This window comes from Phragmites australis, chromosome 17 (assembly GCF_958298935.1).
Source record: "Phragmites australis chromosome 17, lpPhrAust1.1, whole genome shotgun sequence".
Lineage (NCBI taxonomy): Eukaryota > Viridiplantae > Streptophyta > Magnoliopsida > Poales > Poaceae > Phragmites > Phragmites australis.
In genome coordinates, this window is record NC_084937.1 from 20,657,239 (window position 1) to 20,670,882 (window position 13,644).

At 44.0% G+C, this 13,644-nt stretch overlaps 1 protein-coding gene across 1 annotated transcript; it reads left to right on the plus strand.

Moving 5' to 3' along the window:
• Window positions 1–582: 582 nt before the first annotated feature.
• On the plus strand, window positions 583–1,120 carry LOC133897588 (mini zinc finger protein 2-like). The gene has a single exon (XM_062338376.1). The coding sequence runs from the start codon at window positions 633–635 to the stop codon at window positions 903–905; it is 273 nt and encodes a 90-aa protein (XP_062194360.1). The 5' UTR covers window positions 583–632; the 3' UTR covers window positions 906–1,120.
• The last annotated feature ends 12,524 nt before the right edge of the window (window positions 1,121–13,644 follow it).

Consider the following 13,644-nt stretch of genomic DNA (forward strand, 5'->3'; position numbering starts at 1 on the left):
TCTATCAAAGGGACCTACTCTTTTGGGATTCTTAGGATTCAAGTATCCTTCACTGGTCACTTTAATTGTATGAAAAGGAGAAAAATATACAGATAGAGGGTTAAAGGCCACTGAATGAGGTAGGGCAGAAAGGGACTCCAAGCTAAGGTTGCCTTAAATCTTAATGGCCCAAGAATTATTCAGCTCTGGTATTGTGAGGTGGAATTTGCTGGACCATCAATTCAGCCAGCCCAATTCGGTCTTCTACTGCTCCACAGGGATGAGTGAATGATCATGTGTGCTTTACCACCAGGGATTAAATTTTCGCTAAAATTTCAGCAAAAAGTTTGTGAATTTCGGGAATTTCGGAGGAGAATGAAATATCTAATTTTAGAGTTTTTTTTCTTTGACGTATGGCACCCACAAAGCAGATGATGATAAATGACCGAAATTTTGCAAATTTTGATCTTATCACCCATAAACAAAAAAAAATGTAAAACGAAATTGAAATCCCTGTTAACATCACTTTAGACAGAGGGGGAGGACTGGAGAGGAAATATGGCTATAAATATGGTGTGTGATGCAGGGCCGGGGGGGGGGGGCGTCTTGTGCTGAAAGCAAGCTCTGGCTGGCTGGAAAGAGTGAGGAAGCTCATGATGAAGAGGCTGTTGATCCTGCGAAGGTGCGAGCCAATCGTGCGGTTCAGCTGCTTCAGCGTGCGCTACGAGGAGTGCCGTCGGAACCATGCTGCGAGCACCGGAGGCTACGCCATTGATGGATGCCTGGAGTTCATTGCTGAAGGGGATGATGGCACCGGTGGTGCGCTCAAGTGTGCGGCCTGCGGGTGCCACCGCAGCTTCCACCGCCGGGTGCAGGTCTACGAGGTTGCATGGGATTACGCATCCAACACGTCGACGACCGAGTAGAGAGGTGCTCCAAGCTTGAACTCCTGCTCCTCCTGCAATGGCAAATGCCCAGCAATTCGTCCCTTCTCCTGGTGCATGTGTAGGACCCTTGTGGTTGTTAGTAGCGTCTATTCCCTGAATTGACCCCTCCAAATTCTTATCTCCTGTGTCTTTGTCTGCCCTCTACTCTTATATTGTAATTTCGTGCGAGCTCGAAGTATCTATTTGTTTGTTCACTCTGAATCTCTCAGTTTGTGAATTAAAACCAGATAAGTGATTAATTTCGACTTATCTGGCTTTTTTTCATAAAACAATAGCATTTATTCTTTCTCCCCTTGTGGCGATCACAGTGAAAATAGTATTTTGCTGCCCACCGTTTGTGAATGAATGTAGCTTGTCACTCTGTTCCCTTTGCCAGCTTTGTGTGTCCGAAGTTGAAAGCCATTTCTGTTCTGCTGAGAAATTCCACTGCACGAGTAAAACCAACAGCACATGCAGCTAATCTTCAGCACATGCTCTTTTGCTTCGTTTTGTTTGTGTGAGATCATGCATACTGAAAAAAATAGCAATATTAGCTTTATTATGAGGTTGACAAAAGTGCAAGGTGATTCAACATTATGATATTGTTGATGTGCATGTGTTGAGAAAATATTGCTTGATATGCTCGTGGTAGCATCACTATCGCAGAAACAATGAAAGCAGACGGAGTGTTACAAACGGCACAAACATACGTGTTTGTAACATGATCGGCCGTCTCAGTGTGCTAGAAGTCACATATGATTTTCGATAGAAACCGTATGTGATAAGATACAGACGAACATTAATAAAAAATATCTATAATGTGTCATAAGACACGGACAGACATTAAGAAAAATCATCTATGATGTGTCATAAAACACAAACGGATAAGAAAAACTATCTGTGATGTGAAGACACAGTTGAACATTAAGAAAAACCGATTGTGATATGAAGACACAAACAGACATTAATAAAAACCGTATGTCATATGTCATAAGACATAGACAGACATTAACAAACCATCTGTGGTGTGTCATAAGATACATACGAACATTAAAAACCATCTTTGATGTGTTATAAGATACATACAAATATTAAGAAAACTTGTCTATGTCTGTAGGGTAAATATTTTATAAATTTCAAAATGGTGTCAAATGAAGAACAAATTTATATGAAAATTGCAGCACTCGATGAGATCTGTAACTTTACAGTTTATAACCTTTTCATTTGAAGTTATTTATATGCTCAAATAATTGTCCAAAGTTTTAGACAACAAGTGTCAGATAAAATATCTTATTACTACGAGCAATGATGTATAGGTGAGATAGTAAGGAAGCTACACACAAGGCCGGAGGTCGTATGCTCGACGCCCACAAACCACACACATGTATTTTATGCAAAAAAATCATGTGAGTTGTATGATGATATGGCATGGGTCACGTGACTAGTGACGACGTGATCTAGGTGCGAAAAGATTTTTTATTTATCCTACGTTCAAAATCCTAATTTTCTAAAAATAGTATCACATATGGGTATTAAGAAAACCTATGATGCGTCATAAGACACAAATGGACATTAACAAAAGTCGTCTATGTTGTGTAAGACATAGAAGGATATTAACAAAAAACCGTCGGTGATGTGTCATAAGACACAGATGGGTGTTAAAAAAACTTTTGTGTGTAGCTATATTACAGATGGAGAGTTACCTGTTTGTGACAAGCCCGATATCATAGGCCTTTTACAGAGATAAAAATCAAACTTGTTTGTGATAGAATTTAATAATCGCCTGTGATAACCCATTATGAGGTACCACATAATGATGTTTGTGGTTTTATTATGTGCAATACACTCATGTGAGTCAAATTTGTGAGAACTTGTGCTCATAATTTGTGAGAACTTGTGCTCATAATTGATTATTGGTTTTGTTCGTGTGCAGGTATTGTCCTAAGAGCATATATGGTCGATGACAGAATTGGGACTAGGTTTAGGAAGGAATTGAGATCAAAGACGGTAAGGAGATCACGTGGGATGATCAGACTAGGAAGCAGTGCATGTGAAGGTGACCACACCATGAGATGTATATGGGGGATGTACGAGCTATATGATATAGAGATGGATTACACCAAGAAACATACATAAGAGTTGTGCAGTCTGTAGTGTGGAGAATTACATCACAAAGCATGTGGTATGAAGAATTGTTCTGTGAGGCATGCATGTATAAAAAAAAAGGTGCATTGTGCATGGCACTGTGCTGTAGAGCCTAGTACTGTGAGTATGGTTGTATGGTACTGTGTGCATTGTGGTTCTGGCGTCGTGGCCCAACACAGTTCTGTAGGCCTGGAGTGGAGCATGGAGCACAGGAGCATGGAGTTTTTTATTTTTATATTTTTTCGATTAAAAATTTAAATAAATAGATTCCTCATCGCAATAATTGCACAAATAAGCGTTGCAGCCCTCTGAGAGGGCGGTTAGACCTCCTTACCGCCCCTGAGAGGGTGGGTGGCCTAACCACCCCCTCAGAGGGCGGCAAGGCTGCTAACCGCCCTCCCACTGGGCGGGGGACGGCGGTTAGCAGCCTTGCCGCCCTCCCAAGGGGCGGTTATGTCATTTTATTTTGTAAAAGTTACAAAATTTGTTTGTAAATTCTCAAAATTTGAAATAAGTATTTTGCAAAATTTGGAATTAAAATGGTTGAAGAGTACTGAAAACGGTATATTGGGGAAGCGAGAATTTGAAGTAGATTACGTATTATTCGGAGGATAAAAAATCAATATTTGTGAGCAAATTGTATATGTGAAGCACTCGCAGCATATTACGCGGGTATGAGGTTGCGAACGGCGACAAACATAAGATTAAATATATGGTGAAAAATATTACATGAGACTGTAACCACGACGACACGACGAGAAAAAAAAGTGGCATGTACGGTTCGCACAAAGACCTACTTATTAGTGCGCCGCTCATAATCATAACATGCTTTAGGGAGTGGAAACATGTCGGGTTACATTAGATACTCTCTACTGAGTGCACCTAGGATATTTTCTCTTTCGCAGGTCATCGGGACCTGTCGCCTTAGCGTGACGGGTTCTCTCCCTTTTCCTTGCCCTCTCAGCCTATCAAGCCTGAGCCGCGGTATGGTTGTGCGTTTCCTTCCTAATGCGCTCTTCTTCCTGCCGCTTCAGGAGTAGTTCCTCTTGCTGTTGCTCGTACTCCCGACGTACGTAAGCTTCCCTTCTCCACCTCATGGTCATGTCGATCCACTGCTTTTGTTCCTCATTTTGCTCAATGTTAAGCCATTGAATAAAATCGCAGATCGGTGGAGGGGACTGAACAAATAGAATAAGATGAGAGGTTAGTAAAATAGGATGTGAAATCGTCAAAGATGTGGCTGATATTTGTTGCTATACCGGTGGATACGCATATGTTCCATGTTGAGGCTTGTCATATTGTTAATTGACACACATGAAGAAGCGCAACTCATAGGTGTATGAGATGTCCTGCGACTAGCGAAGCCTGCAACGGTTACCACAGAAGCACATCGGTGGTTCGATCCCTTGAGGGATGAAAATCCCCCAATGTTTCTTTGGTGGGCTTGGTGGAGCTGAGGAAGACATTGCACTTGAGAGATCTGAGAAATGAATGGTGCATCAATGTATGGAGGTTGGGCTATTTATGGTGGGGGAAGGCAGAAGCATTGGATTCCCTCTTGAAGAAAGGAGTGGATGAAAGGGCTTAGAGGGTGGCAGGAGCATTGGATTCCATCTTGAAGAATGAGAAAGTTGTGGCATTGATACTGGACAGAGATTCCATGTGTATTGGTACATGTGTTGTCATTAATTTTTTGGTAAAAGCTGTCTCGTGTTGTCACCTCTTGTCTAAAGCCTGTGCAAGGAGACATTTGTTGTCATTTCATGGTTAAAGTTGAGCGGTCATATCATTTCTGCAGATTATGCCAGGAAAGAGGTGATGTCATTTAATGGTTAAAGTTCAGTAGTGTGGTCACTTCGTGAGCAAAGTTAGAATCCCGACAGAGTTATCGAGTGGCAACTTCATGTATAAGTAGCTTTGTAAGATATACTTTTCTAGGTCTGTCGTGAACGGTTCATACATGGTCGAGGACGATAGAAAGTAGCGTGTGGTCATGTTGGATTAAGAAATGCAACTAGCGTGCGATCACATTGGAATAAGAAATGCAGTTACGACATGGTAAGTGGACCATAAAGATTACACGTGTCCAAATACGTAAGAATACATCGCGAATCGAATATGCATATGTAAGTTACAAAAACAAATGTAGAATCCTACTGCTGTCTCCCCCACTGCCGTCGGCCGTTCCCCCCATCATGGTCCCGCTGCCGCTGTCGCTGGTTGACCCTCACGTGGCAGCTGGAGTAGGTGAGGGGGTCGGGTGGACCGACCTGCCTGGTAGGCCTAGTAGGGAGCACTGGTGTTGAGGCCTCGTCCTGCGTGGGTTGTGCCCGAAGTGGAGCACTGGGTACCTGGGACCGTTGGAGGACGTCATAGTCTGGTGTGCCCCCGAAGAAGTCCCAAACGAGGTCATACGCGGGGTCCGGCCCAGCCTCATCCTTCTGACTAGGGTACGAAGACTACGAAGGATCTGCTGGTGTCCATGTGTACTGGCTGGAGGGGCCCACGAACAAATAAATGTATTACATATGGAAGATGTGGAAATGAAAGTAGTTGTACAAAATGCACTATTGTACCTATGTGGTATGCCGGTGCAGCAGAAGATGGCCAGGCGGACGTGCCGTAGTAGGGCTCAAACGGTGGTGGTGGTATCGGTCACGAGGCAGCTAAAGACGGGCCGGCCTCATCACCGAATAACCTATGGACAATATTAGATGTATTGCTGAATATATTGAATACGGGGATGTAGTGTCACCCGGTACCTGAGGGTGGAGGCACAGAGCCTACATAGCATGATAAAAGGGGTCGTGTGGGTGTCGACACCGATGAACGATGGTGCACATCAGACCTCCTGGACAACTCGGTGTGGAACCCACTAGACATGGGAGGCGCTCCTGCGACGTCTGTGGTGGACCGGCAACAGGTAAGCTTCAAGGCCTGAACGGTCTTGTCGAAAACCCGCTTGACGAACCCTGCTACATCCGACGCACTGAGGTGCACCCCTTGCCTGAGGTGGTCTATGGTACCAGCTGGGTCTCTATGGATATCATAAATGATATCGGCCTGTGGAAACAAACAAGAAATAACAATTTCAATTTATAGTCATTGTTACACGAGTATGGAGTACTGAAATGACATGCAAATTACACATACCACCAATGCAGCGTCCTCATCCTAATGGACCGGGTATGCCTCTGTAGTCGACGCGGCGTGGTGCTGGACACACTCTGGGGTGTAGGTGACCCGTGTACGTTTACGTGGCACGTACCACGTAGGTAGTCCTCGAAGCTCCGCGCGTCAAAGGGACGCGCCTCCTCCACGACATCCTGAAGGGCTTGGGCCCATGCTGAGACGTACGGGGCCAAGTGATCTGCCTAGAGGTTGCCAGTCGGCTGGCCCTTGTGTGTATACCTGCAAGTGAACCATGTTAAATATAATTGATAGTAAGACGAATGTTACGAATTATTGAATTCTTTATATTACCTGTGGATGTGCACTGGAACAGTGCGAATGTGGACGAGAGGTAAAGCCTGGTGGCGGCCAAACTGCCTCATGATGCAGTGTGGTGAGTACTCCCCGACGTAGATGTTGAAGACAAGCGGTGTCTTCATAAGCCAGTACTCGTCGTCTCGGGTACACAACGGCGACAGACCCAAACCCGCACGGCCTTGGATGGCCAAGAAGCTATATGGCTGCCATATCACGTCATCCGGATGAAACTGGTCGAACTGCGACCGAAAATGCTCATAAGTGCTGCGAGGTTGCTCATGTGCCCAGTGTGGTTGTGTGACAAACATCGTTAGAATTCATTAGAAATAACATGTGCCAATTAAAGTATTAAAAAAGTACGTACCCAGCGTCGACACCAAAGCGAGGCCATGGTAGGCGCATCCTCCTCGGGTTCATCGTACCATTCCTCAGGGTACGGGGAGTGGTCCACCATAGGCTGGCCTATGGTGAACCGCTCGTAGGACCACAGCTGCAGAAGAAGTGGGCACCCAGCAAAAGTGGCAAGTGGCTCCTTCTTCGTGCACGCGTCGCACAACGCCCGATACGTCACAGCAAGGACAGCAGATGCCCAACTGAACTGCAGTACCTCCTCGCCAACAGCATCCGCTATCAACCTGGCATACGGCACAAGGGTCCTCGCAACCAGGTGGCCTTGGCCGCTGGTGAACATAACCCAGCCAAACAGCCAAAGCAGATAGGCCTCCAAATGCCTGGACACCGAGTATGCATTGTCCTGCGGGTGCATGTATGTCGGCTGCAAGTATGACAGGTGGTAATAAAGAACATAACTAGATACTTGAATAGTAAATGAGAGGTTGCATTGTACGGTACCTGTAACTGTAGGATCCACTTCTTCGTTGGCCCTCGTGGATCGGACAAGAACTCAGGCACGTAGGGGGGTGCATCGTCTGTCCTCTCAACAGGGCCAAAGCGCTCATGCATGACATTGATCCAGTCAGCATCCATGTCGATAACCCCAACCGCAGCTCCCGCGCAAGGTAAGCCTAAGAGGTAGGCTACGTCCTGCAAGGTCGGGGTCATCTCACCGTAGGGGAGGTGGAACGTATGTGTCTCCGGCCTCCATCGGTCAACCAGTGCTACTATCAGCGAGCTGTCAAAATAGAAACGACGCACCGCTGCCTCGTGGTTCTCCATCGATCGGGCCTTAACCAAACGACAAAGCGGTAGGAGTCCCGCTACTGCCAACCTATTGTGGCTAATTGACGAGGTAGATCATGATATGAATATTCATATGTTCCGAACCTCATCTCAATAGCCTTCTGTTTTGCCCTCCATGCTTTCGCATAGTTTATTGTGTACTGGAACATTTGCTCAATAGCACGGATTATTGATCGTGACTCATACCTTAGGTTGTCCACAATCTCCCCATACATAACATTAGCAATAAAGGTAGATGACAGGTTCTTTGTGGGCAAACTCTATTTCCTCAATGTGACAATTATGTTCCATGCCTATTGAGCACTGCCAGTAGTCTACCAATTTTCCTCTGAATGTGTGTACCCGCCAAGGACATTGAGGCACCAAACACTTCACATCATACCCCCTTTTACTGGATTTAACAACCTTGAACTGCCTCCGAAGAGATAGCGACCAGAATTTAACTGCATCAATAACAGCCTCCTTTGTAGGGTACATAGCACCCTGAGACACCTCGTTCTCATGATACTGCCACGGTGTTCGATCAGCCTCGCTAACCACCAGCTTTAAAAATTCATGATCTCTCCACTCTGCAGGCACTGGAGCATTACCCTCCTCGTCAGATGAATCCCCATCAGCAACGGCTTCCTCCAGCTCTTGATCCTCCAACTCCATCTCTTCAATTATGTTAGGGATATGCTCCCCCTCATCGGCTACACCCATCGGTTGTATCTCAGGAATATCCCCAACATCTGCCCTGGTCCCGATATTTACCGGGTCTGATTCATCTTCCACTGCCTCACTTGTTCTCGCTACTGCTTCCGCAGAGTTTACCTCTATTTGATCTTTCAGGTACGCCTCAGTTAACAAAATCAGAGGCATACCACGTTCACAAGATATATCTATATACTGCCTCCAAGTTGATGTGGCTTCGATCGAAACAAGCTCGCCAAAGTATCCCTGACTAGCACGGCTCAGGACAACTTTCAGCATAAGATCATGTTGGTGCGGATTCAGTTGGAAAAACCATATCAGCCACTTGCACACACTCGCAATGGTCCTCTCATTAGCTTTACTAAGACCCTTCATGACATGACAAAATCCAGACAGATCTACACCGTTATGACCATACCTAATTTCACCCTCACCATAATATATCTGAAAAATTAATTTATCTTCCATCCCTGGAAACATCCGTAAATATAACCAATGTTAAGACCGACAAACTATATTTCTAAGTATCGGAACTAAAAAATTTACCGACACTGATTCATGCCTAACAATAGGTTCTTCAATAATACCCCTAACCAAACTTACCTACAAATATTACTCTATACAATCTACATTTAATAGCTATCCTACCATGTCGGAATTAATATTCACAGTAGCATTTTCTAAACCCTAAACTTAGGTTATACCGTTAAACCCTAGGCCATACAGTGCTAATTCCTATATCACACAATGCTACCCTACAATTATTACTCTGTACAATGTACATATTAAAACTACCATACTACAAATAATATTCTGTATTTTATTGCTATCCTACCATATCGTAAGTAATATTGACAATATTCTACTAAATGCAGCATTTTCTAAACCCTAGGCCATACATGTCTAAACCCTATGTCATACAGTGCTACTGTACTTATTAACAACAATAAAAGTATACAAGAAATTACCAGAAAGTGATTTTCAAATCCGCGGATTAAATGCAGTAGGGCTTCGCCGCGCTCTCTTCCTCTCCTCTCCTCTCCTCTCCTCTCTTCTCCTCTCCTCCCTCTTCAAAGCTTTCTCCTTTTTTGGATTAAAATGAGGATTTTCCCTCAATTTTGGCCCTTTTATAGAGAAGGGGAGGTGGGGAGGTGGGCAGGCAGGCTCCTTACCGCCCCCTGAGAGGGTGGCAAGGGCCCTAACCGCCCTCTCAGGGGGCGGTAAGGGGTCGGCGCGGGCGGGAAGACTGTACCCATTTTCTGAGGGGGTGGTTAGGCCACCCGCCCTCTCAGGGAGCGGTAAGGAGGCCTAACCGCCCTCTCAGGGGGCTGTAGGCGTCTATTTTTGTAATTATTGCGATGAGGAATCTATTTATTTAAATTTATAATCAGAAAAATAAAAAAATAAAAAAAACTCCAAGAGCATGGTTGGTGGAGGTCTGCTGAGGCCCTAGCGGCCTAGAAAGGAGAAGCCAAGCGTGGGCTGAGGTAGCCCAACGATGGCTGCGAGGTGGGCTAAAGATTAGACCAGTGCGTCGGTACAAGAGGCCAGTCCGAGGTGATCTGTTGAGACTGGTTAAAGTAACTAACTAATCTCATCTACATATTAAGTTAAAGAATCAATTCCAATGTATAGTGACTTTATAGATGAATAGTATTACAATATCACATTTAATCGTTATTAAACGTCTTACAAAAGTGATCTTTGAGGGTCAAGATCTAAATAAAACTGCAACATAGTTACGTATTCTCCAATCCTTCACGGCATCTCCACATGCACGATCGACATAATTGACATAGAAAGCATCTTAGAACGATCCATCATCAGCGAACTCTTCGATTCCTTCTTCAACTGAGTGTTTGGTGATATCAAGAATGAGCATATGTCATACTCTGTAAGTTATGAGAAAATAATATGCATATATAGGCTTGACAGCAATATGGTAATATGGCTCTTTTGCATAAAATATCATTTAAGTAAGATTATTGTAATTAAACAATCATCTCAACATTCCAACCACCTTGACTTAACCAACCTTCCAACAACTCAATCAAGGTTTCCACAAACAATGTTGAACAACACCTATATCATAACTCCCACCACTATGATTGACCACACCGACCAAACCATGAAATTCTAATCATGTGAGATTTTTCTTGTCACTTGTAACCTTGAGTCCAACAGATTAAGCAGTTTTACACTTTGGTGAGGCCGTATACTTTACCCACAAGTTATAATCATACTCTGTTGATGGTACCCGTTAGTATCTTACACACTTCCGAGGTGTGCGCTGAGTTTATCACTTCAAAGCCTTTACAATGCTCCTCTCAACACATGCATACTCGCTAAGATTTCACCGCCACGTGAACACACCTCAACAACAGAAGCCCCTTCTTGCACCAATAGAGCACCTTGGAAGTACACTCTTCCGGTTCATGCAACCTGATGGTCTACACGATGCTGAGAGTATACAAATTAATTTGCTAGGCCCATCCCATTCCAGGTTTGTGGTTGTACTGTTTATTCGAAAGATCACTCTATGAGTAGGCCCTTAGATTTGAACAAAACTACCACATCCTAACTATACAACATGTACCAATCTTATCAAACCATTCCTCAAATCCATATTTCATGTTTCTACAAAAATTATGTAAACATCCATTATCATTGCTATATTTTAAAAACTAGGATAAATATGTCCAAAAACACAACTTGCCTTCGTTGTACTAAGTTGGATCTTCAAAGTTGTGATCATGTAGTCAATCTAGCTCCTCTGTAACGTCAGCGTCTACTCGTAAACATAAACAAAAATACAACAGATAAACACTAACATCCAAAAAACCAAATATCATACAATAAACATCATCGTACACAAGATCACACTTTTCCAGACAACCCAACAAAAGAGCAGGTCAAATCAGAGCTTCGGTTAATGAGTTACGACTTCCTAAAGGTTAAAAGAAGACAAAAAAATTTACTACAGACGAAATTATGCTTCTAGGAACTTTATAGAATTTTCTAGAGTCATATATGATTTTCTAGGGTTTTTAGGATTTTTATGGAATTTTCTAGTATTTATATGAGTTACAAAACTATATAAAACATTAAACAGAAATAAATAAACTTTTAAAACATTATTAAAATTATTTTCCAAATTATTCCTATTTTATAGAATTATTTTCCAAATTATTCCTATTTTATATGAATTATGATGTCAGCATGGCATTAAAAACAAATTAAAGAAAGCAATAATCGACTATGCAATCCACGTTAGCACAACAGCTGATGTCACACTACCATGCATGCACACATGCTGACACGGCTGGCCGATGTGGCAAACAAAACAGCATTACGACATCTAGACATGCTGTTAAGCGATTTGAATCTACACCATTGATTTTAGATGGGACGAGCTAGATCCATCTCATTCTTTTAAGAATCAAGATTCGTAATCAATCCTTATGAACCGGTACGTAGATAACTAATCTCGACCATAGACAACAGATCCAATGGCTAACACCTCACCTTGCTCGATCCCAGCGCGAGAGACAGTGGCGCAGAGGAGTTCTGCCGTGCAATTATTTATAGATAGACATATATACACACATATGCTTAGGGTTTGTTTTAGGTTTGCAAAAGTTTTGGATTTTTCTTATAGAAGTTTTTATTTCTTTTGTGTTTTGAATTTGGGCTGTTACACTGGCCTAGGCGGGGGCTGTGCTGGTGGCCTAGGTGGGCTGATGGAGTCGAGGCCAGGCACGGGAGGCTGCCCGAGGCATGCTTGCGCATTGCATGTTGTGGCCAGAGCACGTGCGCGTGCTGGCTCGGTTGGGCTGGCAGACACAAGCAGCCCAGTCAATCGATGAGTTGAGGCTGGGCTGCCGGTTTCATTGTGGAGTTAATTTGGTGAGTTTTTTTATTTTTATATTTTTTCGAGTTTAAATTTAAATAAATAGATTCCCGGCGAAAAGATTTGCAAAACTAGGCGTCCACCGCCCTCTGGGAGGGCGGGTACGGATGTTAACCGCCCCCTGAGAGGGCGGTAGGCCTAACCGCCCCCTCAGAGGGCGGCAAGAGGGGCTAACCGCCCTCTCAGGGGGCGGTTAGGCTCTGGGGGGGCGGTTAGCCCCTAGCCACCCTCTCAGATGGCGGTTAGGGGCTTTTTTCATGTAAAATTAATTTTTTTTTCATTTTATCCTATAAAAATGTATTATTTTTGTAATTGAAGAAAGAAAAAAGGGGTGTAAGGAAATTAAAAAATTAAATTTGGAGTAGGTTATGTAATAACGGGAGGAAAAAATCAGTAATTAGTAGTTGCAGCATTTTACGTGGGTATGGGGTGCGAACGAGGACAAACATAGTATTGAACACATGGTGAAAATATTATAATACACTGTAACCGCGACGACACGATGAGGAAACAAAGGTGGCATGTACGGTTCACACTAAGACCTTATTAGTGCGCCGATCCTAATCATAACATGCCTTAGGGAAGGAAAGTATGTCGGGTTACATTAAGTACTCTCTACTGCGTGCATCTAGGATACTTTCCCTTTCGGAGGGCATCGGGACCTGCCGCCTTAGCACGGCGGGCTCTCTCCCACTTCCTTTCCCTCTCAGCCTCTCGAGCCTGAGCCACGGTACGGTCGTGCGCCGCCTTCCTCATGCGCTCTTCTTCCTCCCGTTTGAGACGAAGTTCCTCTTGCTGTTGCTCGTACTCCCGACTTGCGTATGCTTCCCTTCTCCACCTCATGTTCATGTCGACCCACAGCTTCTGTGAGTCATTTTTCTCAGTGTCGAGCCACTGAATAAAATCATAGAGCGGTGGAGGGGACTGAACAAATGGAACAAGATGAGTGGTTAGTAAAAGAGGGTGCGTAATCGGAAGAGATGAGGCGGACATCTGTTACCGTACCAGTCGATAACCAGTTGTTGCATTGCGAGGCTTGTCATACTCGTAGTTGGCACACATGAAGAAGCGTAGTCTATAGGTGTATGAGATGTCCTGCGACTCGCGGAGCTTACAAAGGTCACCACAGAAGCACATTGGTGGTTCGAGACCTTCAGGTACGGTAGTCCCCCAATGTTTCTTTGGTGGGCTCGATGGAGCTGAGGAAGACATTGCACTTGAGATATATGAGAAATGAGCGATGCTTCTCTGTAAGGAGGTTTGGCTATTTATAGTTGGGGGAGGCAGGAGCATTGGATTCGC

Coding starts and splice junctions, on each gene's coding strand:
- LOC133897588 (XM_062338376.1), top strand. CDS start 633: ATGATGAAGAGGCTGTTGATCCTGCGAAGGTGCGAGCCAATCGTGCGG.